The sequence below is a fragment of the Rhinolophus sinicus genome, chromosome 17, assembly GCF_057876585.1.
Source record: "Rhinolophus sinicus isolate RSI-liver-muscle chromosome 17, RSI-T2T, whole genome shotgun sequence".
In the NCBI taxonomy this organism is placed as follows: Eukaryota; Metazoa; Chordata; class Mammalia; order Chiroptera; family Rhinolophidae; genus Rhinolophus; species Rhinolophus sinicus.
In genome coordinates this window covers 70491993-70513659 of record NC_142517.1, presented here as the reverse complement: position 1 = coordinate 70513659, position 21667 = coordinate 70491993, and the positions used below count along the sequence as shown (strand labels likewise).

Below are 21667 nucleotides of genomic sequence, written 5' to 3'. Positions count from 1 at the left end.
TATTTTATTCATTTAAAAAATATTTGGCATCTGTCACATAGTAGGCATACAATAACTGTTAAGTAAACAGATGGGTGGATGAGTAAATGGATGAACAAAGATTGAAAATGCATAACTCGAAAGAGCAGATTTAGTAGAGGTGACAGGAGGGCACAGGAAGGTAGCTTGGTGTCACACTGAGGTAGACCTTGCATGTCAGGCTAGGGGGACTGAACAAAAGGAGGCTGGGCTGCAATTGTCAAAGATGGAGGTGACCTTACAGTTATTTTAAGAAGGTTTGGTTAGTAGTGATATGCACGTGGAAAGGGTGAGCCTAGAGGAGGAAAACCGGTGAAGGGAATATTAAAATAGATCTAGGGGTTCTCTAAGATGCCCCCTATCATTTCATTTTTTAAAAAAGATCGATGTGCTGTGACACAAAGGATCAGGATCACGCTCCCTGTGAGTCAGCAAGGAAAGGGAAGCCAGGATCACTGTCCTGTCATTTTATTACAGGACACTGAGAGTGAGAGTGTTAAATGGCTGGCTCACTTCCCAGGCTCCTGTGCAACCTTGTGATTCCTCAGGATTCACTCCCCCCACCCCCTGCAGAGAGCTCAGTGATGAGTGGTGATCAGATGGCAACTTTGCACGTGATCATTTAGCAGAATAGAGAGAAGTGGGTCTAAGTAGCAGAAGTGAACATTATCAGTTATGGGAGAGATGGCCTCTCCTCTGGTTAGACAAGGATGGAATTGTCACATCCTGCTAAGCGTCTTTTCTGCCATGGGCTCAGATTAGATGGACGTCTTGGCCTCCAGGCTTTCAGATGCGCTGGGCTCACCTTTGGGTCAGAAGGTTGAAATATTTAGAAACTTTTCGCTTGTGGAATTGATTTATTGGGTAAGTTCTGTGCTCCTGGCAGTCACTGCTGAATTCAATAGAGAGAGGGATTTCTCTTTCGATCCAGGTCAATGCACACTCTCTGCTCGGCTGGCAGGCAGGTAGATACCTGCCCGGCTTCCCTTAGCACAGGACCTTTGTTCCTAGAAAAGGAATAAAAGGCTCTCCACTATCTTTCAAGCTATTTATGATGGGAAGGACCAACCTACATCTGGTCACTGGGATTGTCTTTGGTCATATGTTCTGGGATTGAAGGGGCTCTGTACCAGAATGTTCATGCAAGTGAAAGCAGCAAGGAGATGTACGCATGCTCATTCACCAAGACTTTATCTTGTACCCCTGCTTTTTCTGTTATTGCCTCTCAAAACCATGGCTTATGTAGAGTATTTGACCCCTGGAGGTGATAATCTCCACCCCCGCCCTGCCCCACAACATTTTATCAAGAAAAATTTGAAAAATATAGTTGAAAGAATTCTATAGTGTAAACACATGCTCACACTAGATTCCACCATTAACATTTGTTATGCTTTGTCATACGTCTGTCCTCCTAGACTACATCATTTTTAACAACTCATATTTTTATACAGTGAAAACATTTTCAGTAATAATCATGAAATAAAACAACTAATAATGGCTAGAAAAACACAGTGAAAAAACTTATTCAACTTTGTATGTATAATTATGTTAGTAAAAATAAAATTAACAAAGTAAATATTGCATACAAAATATTAGATATAAAACATTACATCTTGCAGTTCCCGTTCTGTATACTTCTTAAGTTCTACATGACATTCATTACTTATTAAAAGATGAGTAATAAAAATGTGCTCCTTTGAAGCTTACATATATATATATATATATATATATATATATATATATATATAAAATTAAAACTCAGTTGTAATGGCAGCAATTGTTTAAAACCTATACTAGTCAAAGATTCTTTTTGGAGAAGAGTATTTTATCACTGACATTATTTAGAATTGCTGGCAAGTGCTGATAATAAAAAAGCAGCCTTTAGTTGGGTTTACAATTGTTTTTAAATTTTTTACATAAAGTACAGCCTCCTATGATTTCCTGCCCCTTCCCAATCTTGATGGTTTCAAAGAAAAACAAAGCTGGACACAGTGTAAGGCTGTAAAGAGAGATTTTAGTCAGTACTATTGCAATAAGGCATAGACTTCATAATAGAACTTAGCTCAATGCCAAATATAGTAAAGACAGTTGCTGATTTATAGCCAATGAGTAGAGTGATGGGGGTAATTGGTAGAAAATTAGTAAGAGGAGACATCACGGGGAGGAAGGTTCTTCCTAAAGGCAGGCCAAAGATTTGTACATCAAGGGTGGGGTATGAGGAACTTGATCAGATACCCAGATGGAGATTCTCACAAAACTGACAGCAGGATTCTTGCTATCGCTGGGCTAGACAGGGGGAGCTCCGAGTCCAAGGATGAGGCCTCATCAAACCGAGGGCTCAGAGAAGCCTTGAAAGCTTGACTTTCAAGAAGAGAATCTTTGTCAGGGGCCACTGCCTAGGACATATATTTAAATTACATTGGTGAAATAAGTAGTTCTAGAAACAAGGGAAATAATACAGAAAGGATGGTCAGTTAAAGAGGATTTCATTTTTAAATATCCCAATCTTATAATTATAAAGCCCAAAGCATCATTAGTTATTTCATCAGTGTTATTAATAAATAATAAAAGCCAGGAAGTAAATGTGCACAACATGACATAACTTGTTTGTGATTCTGTCTTTACTCCCTAACCTTTCACCACTTTCAACAGGAAGTTTCTCACTTTCTTTTGTATGACCTGGCTTTGAATGACAACAAAGTTTGTGTTCAGCACAGCAGTGTTTCCCCCTTTCAAAGCTGATTGATCAGCTTTCCATTGACACCAAGTGTTCACAAGGGAGAAAGTCCCCGTCACAAGGATGAGACGTGTAGGACCAATCCTAGCCTTTTTCCTTCTCATGTCTGCTAAGAAAAACTCTGACACTCCCCCTCATGATTACCTTCCTCTTCCCACCCTGAACCTAAGTCAGGTTGACATGGGGAAGAATGGGAGAGATGGGAACGGGATTTTTATGAGAAAGGGCCTGGGTTTACTGAGGATTTCAAGAGGAGGGGGAGAAAAAAGAAAAAAAAAAAAAAATAACCCTTTTACCAGTAGATAGGGATTTTCTGAGAGGGTAGCTGGAAAATGGAGAGCTAAATTGGAGAGTGAAGTTTCTGGAGCAAGAGAAATGAGGGTGTGGGGATTTCTAGGAAGCAGAGCTGAGGGTTATAAGTTAGATCTCTTAATATTCTTTAGTAGAGACTGGCAAACATTTTAAAGACTTGTAAATATTTTTGGGTGGTTGGACAGTGTTCATGTGAGGCAACCTTGTCTGGAGACTCAGGTCCGAGGGGTCTGACGGATATTAGAGTTACATTAAGAAACCATTAGTTTGGGTGCAAAGTTAACTGCTAGGTCCCTTTAACATTCACTATATAGCAATGAGGCAGCTTCAGTTTCTGAACTGGACCCAGTGGAGGTAAATTGATTCCTTTCCTCTGAAAGCTAGCTTGAATGCGGCAACCAATTCTTCTCAAGCGAGAATGTAAGGGGGTGGAAACTGGCTTTGAGACACCTCTGGATGTGCACAGGCAGAACACCTGAAAATGGACAAAGAAAACAATGACGTTTCATCCAAACCTGCTGATGGGAAGGTAAGTACAGTGTGGGAAGCTGTCTCTGTTACTTGAATGCTACTTGTTGTTGACTCTGTTAGTAAAATGAGACTGTGTTACTTTATAAAAATAAGAGCAACAATAATAGAATATTTTATCTTCCTATGGTACTTACTTAATGGATTTTACAAATGTGGGCTTGTTTTGAAGTGCTGTACTTGGCAATTGATTTGCAGCTGTTTTTCTAAAACTCCAGGGAAATTGTACTGATCTCTACAGAAATTCCATTTTAAAATTTAATCAGTGCTAACTGAGACTGCCTATACTGTGTTCCTGCACTTAAAGACCCAACCTTGGCCTTGTCAGTTATACATGTGCTAGTATTCCTGTGTGTTTTTCCCGTTTTATTTATTTGGGGGACTATTTGAAAGTAGCTTGACCCCATAGTCGACTCATCCTACAATGGAATGTTTTTCTCTTTAGAAACATCATCCTCACTCCTGCAGGACATCACATTAAATGAGGTCTGGTCTAGTTCAATTTCACCTGGTGGGATATAAGCTACATTTCACTCCAGGGGTTGACAAGGGTGTTTGGCAAAAAAGAATGAGGGAGCCATAAATAATTCAGAATGTACTTGGCCACGTATTATCCCATTAATTGGTAGGATTAAAGACAGAAAGGCATGTACTTTGAAGGGAAGAGTGAGAGAGAGTAAGAGAGAATGACCGAACTCTTAGTAGAGCTCAAAAGAGAGATTATTTCTTTGGAATTGGTATTCTAGATTGCTGCCTTTAAAAGAATGTGTGGTTAAAAGTCATTTCATCACTGGAGTTTAGTTACTCTGACATGTATAAATCTCTCCTTCAAAGAAGCTAAACTCTCGAATACATTATTCAAGAATTCACAGGATCAAATGGCAGAGGGTAGAGTAGGAAAAAACAGAGAAGGGGAAACAGTTAAATAATATATTTTTTTCCTCTTGCATATAACACTTTGCACATCAATATGCTAAAACCAATAATTTTCTAATGTAAGCCCTCTATTTCCGTCTTTCTTTTTAAATCATTCTTTCATTTGTGATTGAGAAACTGAGTCACTGATCACTTCAGTGGCTGGCTTACAAGCACACACACGAGGCAATGGTGAAACAAGCACTTCGATCCCTATCCGACAGCCCTACACAAACCACAAAATCATCCTTCACTCTTTTTCCCCATCACTTGGTCATGAAGCCATAATTGGGAAACCAACTCATTTCTCTGAGGAACTAACATATGGTATTATTTTCAATCCTATCTCAGCCCAGAAGAAATTGATTGTGGGAGAAAAAAAATATGTAATATATAACACAAACATTTGAAAAACACGTTCATCTGCACAGCTGTGTCCACATGAATTGACCCACATGGAATCCTAACCTCCTGATCTCCAGGTCTGCTAGTCTACACTCTATGAAATTCAGGCCTATCTTCTACTGCATCTGTTCAGCAGAAGTAGGGAGTTGAGGAGAGGACCTGGGAACCATTTCACTACAGTTCTTATAATGTCTGTTTTTTCTGATCTTAATTGTGTAATTCAATGCAAGTCCATTTGGTACGCTTATATGAATCATTTGTTCAACATATTTAGGATTCTTTTTTTTTTTAATTTTTTAAAATTTTATTTATTTTATTTTTTATATTTAGGATTCTTACCACCAAGATTCTCTTTACTGAGTGGTTCCAATTAAACTTTAGACTACTTCTGATTGATAATATGTCTTTCTGCTTTTTTTTTTTTTAAGATATCCAATATCTCAGTTCAGGTGGTCAGTACCCCGGGGAAGTTGCCAGGGAGACCAGTGAGACCAGTGAGACCAATGAGACCAATGAGACCAATGAGACCAGTGAGACCAGGGAGACGACCACCTCCAAAACCCATCAACAAAGCCAAACCCAAGAAGGAACTCAAGAAGAAAGCTCCCTTTTGGAATGTCCAAAATAAAATCATTCTCTTCACAGTATTTTTATTCATCCTAGCAGTCATAGCCTGGACACTTCTGTGGCTCTACATCAGTGAGTTAAAATCTGTATTCCTTTGGGGGTAGAGCTTATCCTGTAAGTGCAGCAGGAGAAATGCAGGCCCAATCTGCCCCTGGGGTTTCTGAAAGAATTTTCCTGTTTCTCAGACTAATAACCATTTCTAAAACTGTTGAGGTTTTTAAGGAGAAAGAAACCAGAATTGTCTTTCCCATTTATTCTTTTCCCACCACCGCTTTCTTTCCATAGGAAAGCAAGAGGAGCAAAGATGGGGAACAGGATGAGAAAAACTGAGGAGAATGCTCAGGAGCAAATTTTGACTAGTTCAGAAATGTAATCCATTTTTAGGTTTAAAAAAAATGAATAGAATGTTAAGCTATTTCATTTCCTCATTCCACCCACTGCTTGTTTCTAGGCAACCTTATATTCCAGCTCCCTGGGCTTCATTTTATTCATGTACCTTTTTCTCCTCTGTTTTTATGTTTTTGTCGATCTGATTGATCCTTTTGAAACAGGAGTCATAACGAAATTCTTCCTTAGAGAGTACGAACCCATGCAGCTCAGCAACTATAGCATTTGCTAACTTATGCTAGACTTCCCACTATATACACCTTAATATATTTGATACAAGATATGTGTTCTCACCAAGATATTAAAATTTGGTAGGAAAGCAAGATTTATAGGCAAAGAATGAATACATATTGTCTTGAACAGTTCAGGTCATAGACAAATCCATCATGTATAATTTGTGTGGCACAATATAAGACATCAGGCATACCAAAATGCCTCTCATCTTCAAAAAGCTCACAGATGCGTTTTTAAATTTCAAAAAATCTCACAGTTCAGTGCTGGAGAGAGAGAGTAAGGTGATTTTTGTTTGTTTCTTTGTTTGTTTAAGTAATTACTTGGCAATCACAAAAGGGAGACACCCAACCTGCCCAGAAATGGAGTCCAGAGTAAGGCTTCATCAACTGGTTCCTGAAAATTCATTTGACACTTGGAATGCCATCTGGGCCTTTGACAGCCCTAGGGACAGAGTGGTAGACAAGAAAGAATCTTTGTCCTTATAGACTAATGAGGAAAGTCAAGTCAATGGGCAATTAAGACAACACAAAAGAAACATGACTGCAACTCAGAGCAAACCAATTAAATTCCCATCAGTTCTCTGCCAGCCCTTAATAGATACCTTTGCATTGCCATAGCATTTTTGTATAAAGTTTTGGAAAATTGTGTAGAAGTAGTTTTTTGGCTGTGTGAAAATCAGAGGAGGGCCTTTCAGAAAGACAGACCACTATAATGGAAACTGGTATGAACAAGCAAGAATTGTTCAACAAACAACCCAGGTTAGTTTCAACGCGTGAAATTTGGGCGTGGAGGGTGACCCTGAGAAATGAAGTGGACAGGATCATCAGGGAGATGATGCAGGGTCTTGTATGTTGGGATGAGCTAGAGAGTTAGGTAAATGTAATCTGGGTCAAGGCCAAGTGATCTCCCTTGCATTGTTGTTATCTTGACTCATAAGTATTTACTGATACCCGAAGGAGGTATGAGCTTCTAGATAGAAGTCATAGCTCTCATTCAAATTTTAAAGAGTCTAAAAGGGGATAAAAAGAAAAAAGTCCAAGAAGCATTTCCTTGGTAAAATCAGAAATAAAACAAACTTTGTTCTATATGAGAGGCCTAGTGAGACAGGGTGATCCATCCAAAGTCACACAACGTGAAAGGATAAATCTAGGACAGAAGCTCAGGCCTCCTGCCCCTTCCTTTTTGCCCCTCCCCCACTCCCACCTCCCTGCACTGCCTGAAGCTGATGTGACCCTGGCTGAGTCATATAAGGGAGGTGGCTTCTTATCACTCACACAGGTTGCACCTTCTTTTCTTTTAAATTAAATTTATTAGGGTAATATTGGTTAATAACATTATATAAGTTTCAGGTGTACAATTTTAAAATACATCAACTGTACATTGCATTGTGTGCTCACCACCCAAAGTCTAGTCTCCTTCTGTCACCATGTATTTGACCGCCTTTATCTTCTTCATCCTGCCCCCATCCTCCTTCCCTTCTGGTAACCACATTACTGTTGTTTGTGTCAATGAGTTCACTTGTTTTTTTTTTTGTTTGTTTGTTTGTTGCTTTTTGTTTTGTATACCGTAAATGAGTAAAATCATTTGATTTTGTCCCTTTCCATTTGACTTATTTCACTTAGCATGATACTCATGCACTGTCTTTTTAATTCAGTCATCACTTATTTAGCATTTCCGTGTGCTGGGCATTGTGCTAAGAGAGAATAGAACTATTATCTCCCTTTCTTCTTCTATCCCCCCCTTCTTCTCTCCCTTCCTTCCCAAAAACATTTATTGAACTTCAAAATGAGCTCAGGCACTCGTACACTATGTTAGGGGCTGAGAAGTTACTGTTCCTCTAGAAGGACAGACAGGCAGACAGAACTTACGATGCAGTGGGGCACGTGCCACAGGAAAGAAATGTACCACAGCCATGGGAGTCTGGGGGATGGTGCCGCAAAGCAGCATGACGTTGGTAACCAAAAGAAAAGGCAGAAAGAAGAGCCCCCATCTCCTCAAGCTATTCTCAGGTGCCCGAAGGCAATTCAGACACAGCACTCTCTTTGCTTGTCTTGTCAGAAGTTTCTGTGCAGGCCTGACACCCCGTCCTATGGTCCTCACTGGGCAGAGTATTTGAGCAGGAGTGACCTGACACCAGTCTGAGAACCACGCTTTTTGGATCATCAGGGTACATTCTCCCTGCACTGCACAGAGCTCAGGACTGGCCCAGCACCCTGGGCATCAGCCATACAAGTCAGAGAGAGGATGAGCTCAGTGAAGGTCCGCTGAGGGAAGCTTTCCTCTTCTCCCAGTAAGCTCACTTCACCTCAGAGCTTGATGGTCTACATTTTTTACCTCCCTACCTTCCATAGACTCAAGATCCATAAAAATTGTGTATGCTTTTTTTGGCCCCTTAGTGTTAGGACACGTATAAAGTCAAAGAGATATCTTCTATCTTTTAATCTTGTTCTTAAGTACTTGTCAGAATCTTATAGAATATTTTAAGGGATATGGTGTTTACTACTGATAGAAGAGATGTTAACTACATTTAGAGCTTCACAAGCTGTGAACCAGTAAAATACATAGTTGCGTAAAATAAAATCATTTTTGGGAGCCTGATACTGACATAGATCAGATAATACCTCGTTACTACACATGTGGGAAAACCCCCTACCTGCCTTTTCTCTGTCTTACAGGTAAGACAGAAAGCAGAGATGCTTTTTACTTTGTTGGGATGTTTCGCATCACCAACATTGAATTTCTTCCTGAATACCAACAGAAGGATTCCAGGGAATTTCTGTCAGTGGCACAGACTGTGCAGCAAGTGGTGAGGTGATGGGGGAGAGGGTGAGAGTCTGGGCAGGGTGGGGTCAGAGGGTGAGGGGACGGTGTTTAACAGTCACAAGTATCTTACTGTGCAATATATATCAGTTATTTGTCACATCCCAGAGGTAGGCATTTTGATCACCATTTTACAGATTTTTTTTGAAAAAGAGGGGGAAAAAACCACAATGGGGCCAGCAGGTGTAGGTAAAATGTTCCGTATTACATAGTGAATTTAAACTCCACAGCTCCTAATGTTTTCTACTATACTGTATATGCAATATTATGTCTAAGTTTGTTTGTTTGTTTTATTCTTGGGCAATTAGGTAGGTGATTTTGCTATTGTGTAGTGAGGGAAATACAGGAAGAGAAAAAGATTTGACAGATGAGTCAGTTTGATTCAGAAATGCTAAGTAAGAGTAAAGAAAGTAAATTGATGGAAATACCTCTGTTTTGAGAGCAAATTATGGAGTTTTAAAAGGGCTAGTTGTTTCCCTAGGGACTGTAGTTCAGAAAAGGGATAGTAGACCTGGCGGTGGGCACCACCCGCCCCCTAGTGGCTCATACAGGAATGTATCCTTAAGAGTCTAAATTTTCAATGCTATTTATTGATAGAAAAGAGCTTGGGTCAAATACTTTGAAAGTATGCTTAAAGGATTTTGATTTATTAATTGTGGAGAAAATTAACTTTGGAATAGGCAGAATACAGAAGTTAAGCTTGTTTAGGGTGTATAAACACAGGAATAACTGAATGAAGGTAACTATTCTTCACAGAAAGCAGAATGAAAATAAAGCAACCCAAGACTACTAGAGGAAGTAAAAATATATTTGAATTCAAGTAATAATGTCTGGGATTGGAGACAGAGGCCTTTAGTTTGAGCTTTGTTTTTCTCCTTGCTAGCTAATCAGAGCTTGGACCTAAAGCATGCTAGGTACTATGAGAGGAAGCCAATTTTGAAAGATTTCAGAAACCTTTTAGTTCTTTTTCAGGTAAACTTGGTTTACACAACATCTGCCTTCTCCAAATTTTACAAGCAGTCGGTCGTTGCAGACGTCAGGTAATCTGTGTTCCTTGTTTTTGGGTTTCTACATTCACTGCTATAAATTCCTCTCAGAGCCACAGAAAGGCTGAGATACCACCGTTCTTAAGTAACTTCTTGGGAGTGGTTGAGACTTAATGCCCTTTTAGTGCAACAGTGACCCAATTCTTTGCTATGCTGTCATGCTGAGTTTTTCTCTTCATCTATGAAAGCCCTCGCTTCCCCCATAGCTGGGATCCTGGACCCTGTATGAAAGTCACTGGACAAAATAGCCATAAATATGGTGACTATATTGGATGGAGGCAAAAATAAAACATAGATCAGCATTTCTCAGACTATGCTCAGTAAAAAACTGGTCACTAGAGACCTTCTGAGACAAAAAGGATCCCATGGTCAAATAACTTTTAGGAAAAATTGTGTGCTGGGTACTGGAAACCACCCTCCTTCACCCGCAATATATCTGCAGAGATTCACAATCCACTTTGGCATATTAAAATCACTGAGAAGTCTTGAAATAAAAGAATTTGTTTACCTTCAGTCATCTTTTATTTTCTAAGTCATTCACTGTAGAGCATTATTGTATATTTTTTTCATAAAACGTGACAATATTTATGCAGTTAGGAGCTTCTGCTCCAGGAGTTTCCGGTCACTGGAAACCAAACCAGGGTCGATTCCTGGAATTCCTACTAACTAGCTGTGTGATTCTGAGTTGTTGTTTGCCCTAATTTCCTCATCTGTAAATCTAGAATAATAGTAGGAACTTCCTCATAAGATTAAATGGGATAAAGCAGATTTAGCACTGTGAGGTGCTAAACAGTGAAGTATCAAAAATTATAACTTGTTATGATAGCAGTGAATATTGATTGATATCCATAGAAATACTATATTCTCTGTGGAGACGCAACTATACACTAACAGTTACAGATTTGAACTCAACACAAGAATACATGTACCATGACACTCTCGCTTCCCAATCCAGGAGTCAATGACTTCCTAAAGAAGAAAGTTATGTTTCATTGAAGGATGTGCTCACTGGCCTTACCTTGAATTTATCAGTTAGGTCACTGGTTTCCTATGAAAGTCTACTTCCTACGAGGTGTCCTTGAATATCTTTATCTTTTCACTATAGCAGTAACAACAAAGGTGGCCTCCTTGTTCACTTTTGGATTGTGTTTGTCATGCCACATGCCAAGACCCATATCTTCTGTGAGGATTGTGTGGCTGCCATCTTGAAGGACTCCATCCAGACGAGCATCATAAACCGGACCTCTGTGGGAAGCTTGCAGGGTCTGGCTGTGGACATGGACTCTGTGGTACTAAATGGTGATTGTTGGTGATTAATTCCCCTTTAAGCATTCCTTCCTACAGCCCTCCTGACACTGTCATTCTCATAGTCACTCTTGTAATGGAGTATTCTCTTTCACAATCTCAGTGGAACAGGATTAGTTGAAGACATTGGAGCTATGTTGATAAAGGAAGTGGTTAAATTTTACACACTGGACAATAGAATTGGGGCCAAAATATATATGACATTGAAATTATTAAAGAGTACCCCCCCTATATTTAATTTGGCTTATTCAAACTAAGGCACCAAGGAATAAAGTCCTGAAGAAGGAAAATTTTGCTGAGGTTTATCTTGTCTCTTCTGTCATCTGGACAGAACTGAACCTATGTTATGTAGTGTTGCCAAGTGCTTCAAAACAACCTGCCCGATAGCCCTGTCAAAGTGCAAATTCCATCAATTTGTCTCAACAGGAAAATGGTTTAATTATTGTGTAACCCAAAATTTATGCAGCTTTCTCTTTTAATTTAAATTATATTTATGATTTAAATTATGATTTAAATTATATGTATATATGATATAAATTATATATATACATAGTATATATATATATGTATGTATATGCTAGGCTTATGTTATTAGGTGGCTTATAAGTATTCGTTGAATGAATGAAAATTCTGTACCACATACACTATTTCAGATATAGGACTAATTAATATGACTAATTATTATCATATTTGCTTGACTTCTTTTTACTTTTAAAAATATTTACAACTTGTTATTATGGGTGATTTCAAGCATACAAAAGGAAAGAGAATAGTATAACGAATTTCCACATACCCTTTACTCAACTTCAACAACTATCAATTCATGTCTGTCCCTTTTGATATCTAAATACCTAAACAACCTCCCCTACTCTCACTGGATTATTTTAAAGCAAATCTCAGATATGTCCGATTGCTCTTAAAGGACTGAAAATGTTTTTACTAGACAAAATTCTAACAAAGTGAAAATGAAATACTGGGACTGACAATCTCTTTTCTGTGTGTTTTTTTAATGCAGCTGGGCTTCGGTCAGATTACTCTTCAACCATAGGATCCGGTAAATTATGCCATGTGGTTTCTTCCCTCCTCCCCCCAGTTCCTCCAAATCAGTATCCTTTTTGGCTATAGCTTTCCTTTTCAAATGATGGTATTTGTTAGTGCTCTCTCAGTTGCAAGTGACAGAAATATACTCAAACTGGCTCAAGCACAAAATAAATTTGATTGACTCATATAACTGGAACATACTTGGGGTGATCTGGCTTCAGGCTTTGTTGGGTCCAGGTCCTAAGATAAACTATCATTAGGACTGCGTCTCTGCTTTCCTCTGTTGAGACTTCAAGTGTATTCTTCCAATGTGGTAGCACAAATGGCCACCAGCAAATCCAAGCTTATAATTTATCAGTTTAGCAACTACCGTGTTTCCCTGAAAAGAAGACGTAGCTGGACCATCAGGTCTAGTGCGCTTTTGGAGCAAAAATGTATATAAGGCCCGGTATTTTATATTATATTATATTATATTATATTATATTATATTATATTATATTATATTATATTAATTATACCCACTCTTATATTAAATTAAGAGCTGCTCTTATTTTGGAGCAAAAATTAGCATGTCTTATATTAATTTTTGCTCCATTAGAGCTGATGGTCTGACTAGGTCTTATTTTCAGGGAAATACGGCATAGTAGAAAAAACCTGACATGTTTCCTAATAGTTCCTGCAGAAATTCTGGGGCTGAGTCTCATATTCTTGGATTAGCTGACATGCTGACTCCTGAACTAGTTTCTTTGACTCTGGCCAATCTGAGTCATGTGCCTACCCCATACCTAGGGGTGAGTTTAACCCCAATCCAACCATATAGGCAGGGTAGGGATAGTTTCTCAAAGTAAAATCTAGTGCTGTTATCAGGAGAGAAGGGAATGGGCTCGAGGCTGGCAAAGACAGCAGATGTCCTCCACGTGACCTCTTTTGCTCTTTACTCTTCTATAAAGATTACTAGAAAAGTAGTTCCTAAAACAAAATAAAAATGTTGTCTCCACAGAGAAAGGCTGCTCTCAGTACTTGTATGCAGATCATCTGTCTCTCCGCTACCCTCTGGAGATTTCTGCAACCTCAGGGAGGCTGATGTGCCACTTCAAGCTGGTGGCCATCGTGGGCTATGTGATACGTCTGTCAATAGAGTCCGTCCAGATTGAAGCCGACAACTGTGTCACCGACTCCCTGACCATTTACGACTCCCTCTTGCCAATCCGGAGCACCATCTTGTATAGGTATTATGCAAGCACTCTGGTTGGCGAGTGAAAATATTGTTTACAACATCTCCTTTTTTGTAGATCTGAGTTCCCCTTGGATTTTTTAAAATCCATTTTTGTGTATACTCATGAAGTCAATGACCCATTCCCTACTTACGTAGTACCCTCTGTATAAGCCTAGCAGACAACAATGTTTGCTTTGCCCCCGTAGCATATAAGAGTCAAAAATCAATACAGCAGGAACTTTAGCCAATAGTTCTGAAACATAACAGATGTTTTCTTTAATTTTATATTGCAATCACAATGAAGTATACTGTTTCAGTAAAGTATGAGAATAAATATTCTATGATGATTGCATAAAATTATTAAAATGATTATTTTTTCCTTATTGTAAAGATAACACCATATTTATTCATTGTGAAAATGAGGTCAATCCCCCAAAAATATCAATTATTTCACAATCCCATTACCCAGAACAAATGTCTTATATTTTTGCATAAATTATTTCACACATATATGTTATTACACACACATATACTTATATATACCCTAATATTTTTTCACTTTACTTCATGAATGCTCAATATTTTTTTAGCCTAATCATGATGGTTTATTAAAAATTTATTATTTGTTATTCACTGTGCTAAAAAGGTACATGAATTATCTCATTATTTTAATAGTATTTATGTATGTATGTAACAGTGTTTTCTGTTTGTTTGTATCTATGTATATTTTGAGGATGAATGTGCATGTTAAAAATCCATACAGTATATAAAAATATGTAGTGAAAAGTAAGATTATCGCTGGCTCCCATTTCTCAGTCATTACTGTTGGTTTGTTTTTATCCTTCCAGACATATTAGTTATTATCTCATTTAATCCTCACCACAGTACTAGGAGGAGTATACTATTATTATTACTACCATTTCATAGTAAGGAAACTGGCAGTTGTGAAGATTTTATTACTTCATTGCCCAGAGTTTTTCAGCCAGTTAAATGATGGAACTGAGCTTTGAACCCACTTTTTCTTAGTGCAGAGCCCATGGTCTTAGCTATTAAATACCCTGCCTTTCTACCTTGTTTGCTCTCAAGGAGGATCCAGTGATGGCTATTCAGGAGAATTCTTCAGTAGTTACTGAACAAATATTTGTGTATCTTTATCAACTCCCCTCCCTCTGTCATGCCCTGTGGCCACTAGTGGATGAAAATCTGGCTGGCAGAACCTGATTCACAAGAACTGTGTGGATGGCCCCAGGAAATGTGTGCATTAGTGATGGATAGATGCCCACTCCTCAATAACATATTATTCATGTACTCTTGTTATCTGGTTTCAGAATTTGTGAACCCACAAGAACATTAATGTCATTTGTTTCTACAAATAATCTCATGTTGGTGATATTTAAGTCTCCTCAAATACAGAGGCTATCAGGAATCCGGGCATATTTCGAGGTCATTCCAGAACAAAGTAAGTCTTTTCCAACTGAAAAAAGTCCCCGTTAGAAATATTTATTATGACACTCCTTTCTGATCTGTCTTGAGGCTGTGCTATAACACTAGTTGTGTAAGTCAGGGACTCTGACTCAGGGTCCAGTCAGAAGAGAGATCATATTAGTTATTCTCACAGAACGAATTTAATGTAAAGAGCTATTACTCAGTATAAGGTGTTAATTAACTAGGTAACTGGAAAGGCAAAAAGAAAATGTAAGGTACAATAGGTCTAACATATGAAGGAATGATTAGAGTTTAGAGCTTGGAGAAGTGTCTGTTGGAAAGAAACTGAGACCTCTGAGGAGGGTTTATTGCTCAGCTGGTGCTGGTGTCTCTGAGTTGAAAGGCAGGTGTTCAAGAACCTGGGACCCAGACCTTTGAGGAGTGGGTGCCAGACAGTTGGTATCTTTAAAGGAGATGCAATAAAATGGAAGCTGGAAAAACTGCTAACAGGATTCAACTCAGTTACAGGAAGGAAATGTCTCTGCAGGATGAAGAAGCTTTGCTGGGTGACACTCCCAGGAATTCTTCCTCCTCCAACTTTCTAGTTTACCTTTAGCACCCCCGTTTGGCACAGCCTATCAGGAAGCCAGGCGGTAAAGGAAGGAAGTAGTTTGCAGAGTCCCAACCCCAGCCCTGTAGGACAAAGCAGGCTTGGTTTGGAGCTGTGAGACAATAGCTCAGTAACAGCATACTAAACTATCTTTCATGACTTCTCATTTATAGTAATGCATGTGAATGACACCCTAGAAAGTGCCTATGAAGCAAAATGTCAAGGATTTAATGGTTTTTTCTAGGTAATCATGAGCAATATGTCATTCTCCCGCTCATTCTTCTCTTTTTGACTTGGGTTGATGAAGTAAAACAAAACAAAAAGCGCCTTCACTGAAACTCTAGACTCTTTGCAGTATTTTTTGCAACTGCTCAGATCTTGTAAGTCGTGTCTTGGTAACTTCTTTATAAGCATTAGTAAAGCCAAAGGGTTCAGAATGGGAACTGCGGATGAGGAGGGCTGAGGTTTTGGCTTAAGTAGATGATGATAGCTATAGTTTCATCTATATTTTAGGGCAGTGGCTTATTTTGATGGTTTTCCACTTCAAATTATTACAGAACCAAATGTAAAATGGATTTATTGAACAAAATTGAACTAGATATTTAAGATATTGTTGGGTTGAAAATTATCTCTAACTCCAAAGGTTAAAAATGTGATTATCTCAGAAAGATTGTAGTGGACTTCGTCTATTCAGGTGAGTGTTTATTATATGCCAAGAATTATTCTAGGTGTTAGGGAAATAGCATTAAACAAAAAAGACATAAATCAATACTTTCAGGAAACTCACATTCTAGCAGAAGGATGACCATATCAGTAAGAATAGACATTTAGATTGTCTTATTTAAACAGAACAACATATTATGTAAACTGAGTATATTTCTTCAACAACAAATATACACTCACTTGAGCAAAATAAGCCCAGAAGCTTTAAAAATATATTTAAACTATGTTTTTAAAGGAAAAAAAGCATCCTATTGATCTGTAGCCAAAATGTATAATTTGAAAACAAATATAGAATTTGAACAAGTAGTTTAGCTCTACATCTGAAGGATATTATTTCTTTTTTTAAATTTTAGTTTACATTTCAAAAAATATATATGCTTGTCGATCAAGAAAGTGTACATTTCTAAAGAAATATATGCAATGTGTTTCCTATAATCTCACAACTACAAATCATTGTGTTACTGATTTTTTTTTCCAGACTGTGAAAATGCAGTGTTGGTCAAAGAAATCACTGGCTTTGAAGGGAAAATTTCAAGTCCATATTACCCAAGCTACTATCCTCCAAAATGCAAGTGTACCTGGAAATTTCAGGTAGCCTAGGTTTACCACTATCTTATCCTATTTTCAGTAGCAATTTATTTTTGAATTAAATTACCTTCATATTTAAATTTAATTACAAATACAGCATTAGTTAATTTTATAATATTTAAACTTTATTGAAACATATTATCAAAACATTAAAGTTTCTTATAATTTCAGTCCTCTGCCCACAAATTAACTGTCCTTTGCAGACTGGGCTTATTTTTCCAATTTATTATTTTTGTTTGTTTGTATTAAAAACGCAAAGACATTGTTACAGGATCAAACAAATTATTATTTAATTATGACAGAGCTCATTTATTAATTTTTAATTACTTCATCATCAGTATTATAATAGGAATAATAAAGGAATAATGAATTGGATTAGGCAATATATATTTCAGTTGAATAAGCAAAACAGAGTGTAAATTTATGTGAAGTATATACATTTCCCTCTGGGGCTAGACAGGGTGTTCCTGCTTTTTTTCTGCTTTTTTTTAAAAAATCTTAGTCTGCAAACTATTTTTCTTTCTTCAACTGTACTATCATGTGGCGGGAGATAGAGAAAGATATCACCTTTGCTCTTTCATTACATATATTATTGTGTGGCATAACAATATCTAATTGTTATGCTGACTATATTCATTCAGCATGCTGCTGGCTGTTTATATCTAATTGTTATGCTGACTATATTCATTCAGCATTTTATTATTGAATGCCCACTACATATCAGGCAGTATTCTAAACACTGCGATCCATAAGATCAGACACATCCACACAAGAGCTCCGCCCTCTGAGAGCAGTGGGAGATAGGCAACAAACAAACAAGTGAAAAATATATAGTATGTTACATGGTGGTACAGTACTATGGAGAACACTAACGCAAGGAGGAGGATGTAGCTGAGTGACTGGTGGGGTGTACAAAGGGTACATTTATGATCTTAAATAGGATGGTCAGGGAGAGCCTCACTGACAAGGGGACATTTGCACAGAAACCTGAAAGATCTGAGGGAACTAACCTTGTGCATACCTATGAAAGAGCGTTGTAGGCAAAGGGAACAACTAAAGCAAAGGCCCTGAGGCAGGTGTTCGCTTGCTACACGTATGATTTGTGCAAGTAAGTTAAATATTTTTAATGATTTTATTATACCTAAATCTGTACTTGATGTCAATGTCTTGATGGCATGCATCCTTAATTTACTTTTTTATCATCATCACAAACATTTGCGAAGTAATTAAAACATAAAGGTACTAGACACTTACTCACGGCCAGGTTCTTAAGGCCTCAGGGTAGCAGAATCTCAAAGCTTCAGATGACTATCAAGTCTGAAGTTTGGGGAGAGGGTAAGGGGAAGAGAAGATGAAAGGAGGAGTTAGAAAGGAAGAGAAAGACATACAGAGAAAGACAAACACTTTATGATCTCACTTATATGTGGAATCTAAAATAAATAAATAAATAAATAACTGAACTCATAGATACAGAGAAGAGATTGGTGGTTGCTAGAGATAGAGGTTGGGCAAAATGGATGAAGGTGATCAAAATGTATGTACTTCCACTTATAAAATAAATAAATCATGAGGATATAATGTATAGCATGGTGACTATAGTTAATATTAATATAATTAATATTATTAACTATATTTAATAATATTGTATTGTATTGACAAATTGCTAAGAGTAGATCTTAAAAATTCTCATCACAATAAAACTATTTTAACTGCACAGCAATAGATATTAACCAACCTTATTGTAGTCAGCATTTTGCAATATACATAAATAGCAAATCATTATGTTCTAACTCATGTTTATGGCAATGAAATCTCAATAACAACAAAAAAAGAAAGAGAGTAGGATTGAATCACAAAATGTTGCTGCAAACTTAATTGTACAGTATGTTGTTTTTAAAAGACAAAATGAATAAAAAAGTCATTTAATAAAGCTGAAGAGAAATGGATGGGCAATATCATTCTAGGCAAATGTAAACAAAAAGAAAGCAGGGATCGCAAACTTGGTGCCAGGCATTGTTGAAATCAGGGCAACAACTTCAGTGAGAAAAAGAAGATGTAATTATGACAATTATTTATGCACCAAAGGATATAGCATTAGTATTTATAAATCAAATCCTGTGGAACAATCAAAAAGAAATGGACAATGCTTAAAGAAGAGGTTTTAATTTTTTTCTCTTGGTTCATGACAGAGGTAGTGGGGGACAATAAATAAGGTTAAGAAAGGTATTAAACCATACAAATAATGAGGATTACACACACACACACACACACACACACACACAGAAATTACCCTTTTTTAAAATGACTGTGGAGAATTCATACGTTTGATCACAACAAAATCCTTAATAAATTAAAAACAGTATAAGCAATAAATGATCTTGTATCTAATTAAAATAGAATTAGAAAACTTGAAAATGTGTAAACCAAAATTCTACTCCCTGTGAATGTAAAAACTCTCAAATAATTCCTGGGTCAAAATGAAAATTAAAACCAAAATTGTGGCACATCAGACATAATGTATATGCATGTCATACAATGCCATAAAAAGGTTAGTTGTATAGTGTGTGTGTGTGTGTGTGCGCGCACTCATTGTACATGTTCTATACAGGCAGTTCCTTCTCTTGCTTTATCTCTTCCGAGGAGACCTAGGGGTGACTCAGTAACTGTCCTCAGGAGTAACCAGGTTTCATGTGAAAAGGATGCTGCTTCATTTCTCCTGTTTCTAAAAATCTGAATAGTACTTTAAATAAACAATGTCATGATTGTCATTTAAGGAGAAAAATGTGCACGCTCATTGGCATGTGGGTGTTTTCAAAGTTAAGTTCATTGACTAGAAGGAAACTGAAACCCAGAGATGAATGACCTCATGTGTCCCTTGTCACTTTGCTCACTCAAAGTGCAGCCTAATAGCTCTTCCCTGAGCACTGCGTTGCCTGCTCTCCTCTCTATCATGCTCTCCTCGTCATCGCAGTTCACTCAGGGGATGTGGGCTACCCCACCAAAGGCCACAGGGCACAAAGAATGAAATGCCCTTACAACAGAAACCAAGGGAGTGACTTCTGAGTAAGGGAATCTTAGCCTGACACATGTCGTTCAATTGGGTCATTTTTTTTTTGGTTTGTTTGTTTGTTTTCTGACTTATGTTTGTTTTTCGCAGACTCCCCTAACAACTCTTGGCATAGCACTGAAATTCCATAACTATTCAATAACCAAGAAGAGTATGAAAGGCTGTGACCACGGATGGTGGGAAATTAATGAGCACATGTAAGTGGTTTCCATGTGTAAGGAATCTGATAAAAGGCCTTGCTCAGAGGTTCAAAGCCTTGGATTTCTTGTCCCCAAAGATAGGGAAATGGAGGAATATAGGAGTTAAATAACTTGCTCAATGCCACTCAGCTCGTAAGTGAGTAAGCCAGGATACAAGCCTGGGTCTCTGGTCCCCGAGTCCTTGCTCTATGCTGCTGGCTGTGGCTGTGCACACTACACTTTACAAAAATAGTTTGACACACAAAGTCTTTCAAACCATGGAGCCATGGAGCAAAAAATAGTGAATAGGAATCCTGGTGGTAGAAAAGTTAGAAACCATTAGCTACTTCTGTGCAGTAGGAAGGCCCAAATCGCTGGTTTTATCCTGAGGCTGGGACCTGGGTTGAGGCTGACTGACCAGATAGAGGCTGAGAGAAATCTAGATGCCTGGGTTTCCTGAGCCCACCTAGTAGGTCCTCACTTTCACCTATAACTTGTCCTTTAGTTGTCATTATTTTTTGTTTGCTTCTGAAGTTATAATAGGTCTTGTATTTAAAAATATAAGATGCCCTGTCTTGGCAACAGAATAGCTTCTCAGCTTACTTTGAGATAAGAATCTTTGTGAAGTTAGCCCATGGGATTTGCCTGCTAAGTTTTTGTTTATTATTATTCCATGAATGAAAACCTTTCCTTTCTATAGGATTTTCCTGAAAAACCGCCTTTCGTTTCGTTTAGACTCAGATTACTTGCTAAATAGTCATTGGTCCTGTCTTCACTGGGATAGAGTCTATCTGATTTAAAGGCATTCTTGGATCCATTATTAAGATGTGGCTTGTATTCCTTTGGGGAGTATTATAGAATCAAGGATCTATTGTGTCAGAAGGAGAAGATCTGGGTTCAAATTCCAGCCCTGTAATTTAGTAGCTACATTAACTAGGACACATTATTTAACCTCTTTGATCTTCAGTCTGTAAAATGAGGTAATCATTCCTGGTTAATAAGGTGGATGTTTTTTTTTTAAAACATTCGATGCATATTACACACGAAGAAAGATTGGCTATTATGATTAGTAAGATTGCTTTAGAAATGAAATTGGGTAGAAAAATATTATAGAATGTGCCCCAAAGCTTTAAGGATAGAGCATTTTAGTATCTAATTAGAGGTTTGTAAAACAAACCTTTTGTAAAGTTGTATGCCTAAGATAGAACTGTGCTTTGGAAATGAGATACTCCCTACCCTCCCACCCAATACAATACCTACCACCCATGATTTCCCTATGTGTGGAATCTGATAAAAGAATTACTAACAGGAGGGAGAGTTTCTTCTGCTTGAGAAAAACTGAGTAAGAAAAGGTGAGATAGGGAAATATTGTAGATGGACATTGCTGTGAAGTTTTGCCAAGGACAAGCCCTGAAGTGTGCATCAGATGTCAATTTAGTTTGAAATAATATTGTTGTCTTTTCTGCTTTAAGTATTGCTTAGAT

At 37.7% G+C, this 21667-nt stretch overlaps 1 protein-coding gene across 1 annotated transcript in view; it reads left to right on the top strand.

The window, feature by feature from the left end:
- The first annotated feature begins 1817 nt into the window (after window positions 1–1817).
- TMPRSS7 (transmembrane serine protease 7) overlaps window positions 1818–21667 on the top strand; it is a 33677-nt gene continuing 13827 nt past the window's right edge. The window contains exons 1-10 of the mRNA XM_019715186.3: window positions 1818–3596; window positions 5344–5614; window positions 8839–8969; window positions 9956–10023; window positions 11135–11328; window positions 12350–12388; window positions 13376–13604; window positions 14920–15050; window positions 16828–16940; window positions 20095–20201. Of these exons, the coding sequence (XP_019570745.3) occupies window positions 3549–3596; window positions 5344–5614; window positions 8839–8969; window positions 9956–10023; window positions 11135–11328; window positions 12350–12388; window positions 13376–13604; window positions 14920–15050; window positions 16828–16940; window positions 20095–20201 (1331 nt within the window). The 5' untranslated portion in view covers window positions 1818–3548. The remainder of the gene's footprint in view (window positions 3597–5343; window positions 5615–8838; window positions 8970–9955; window positions 10024–11134; window positions 11329–12349; window positions 12389–13375; window positions 13605–14919; window positions 15051–16827; window positions 16941–20094; window positions 20202–21667) is intronic.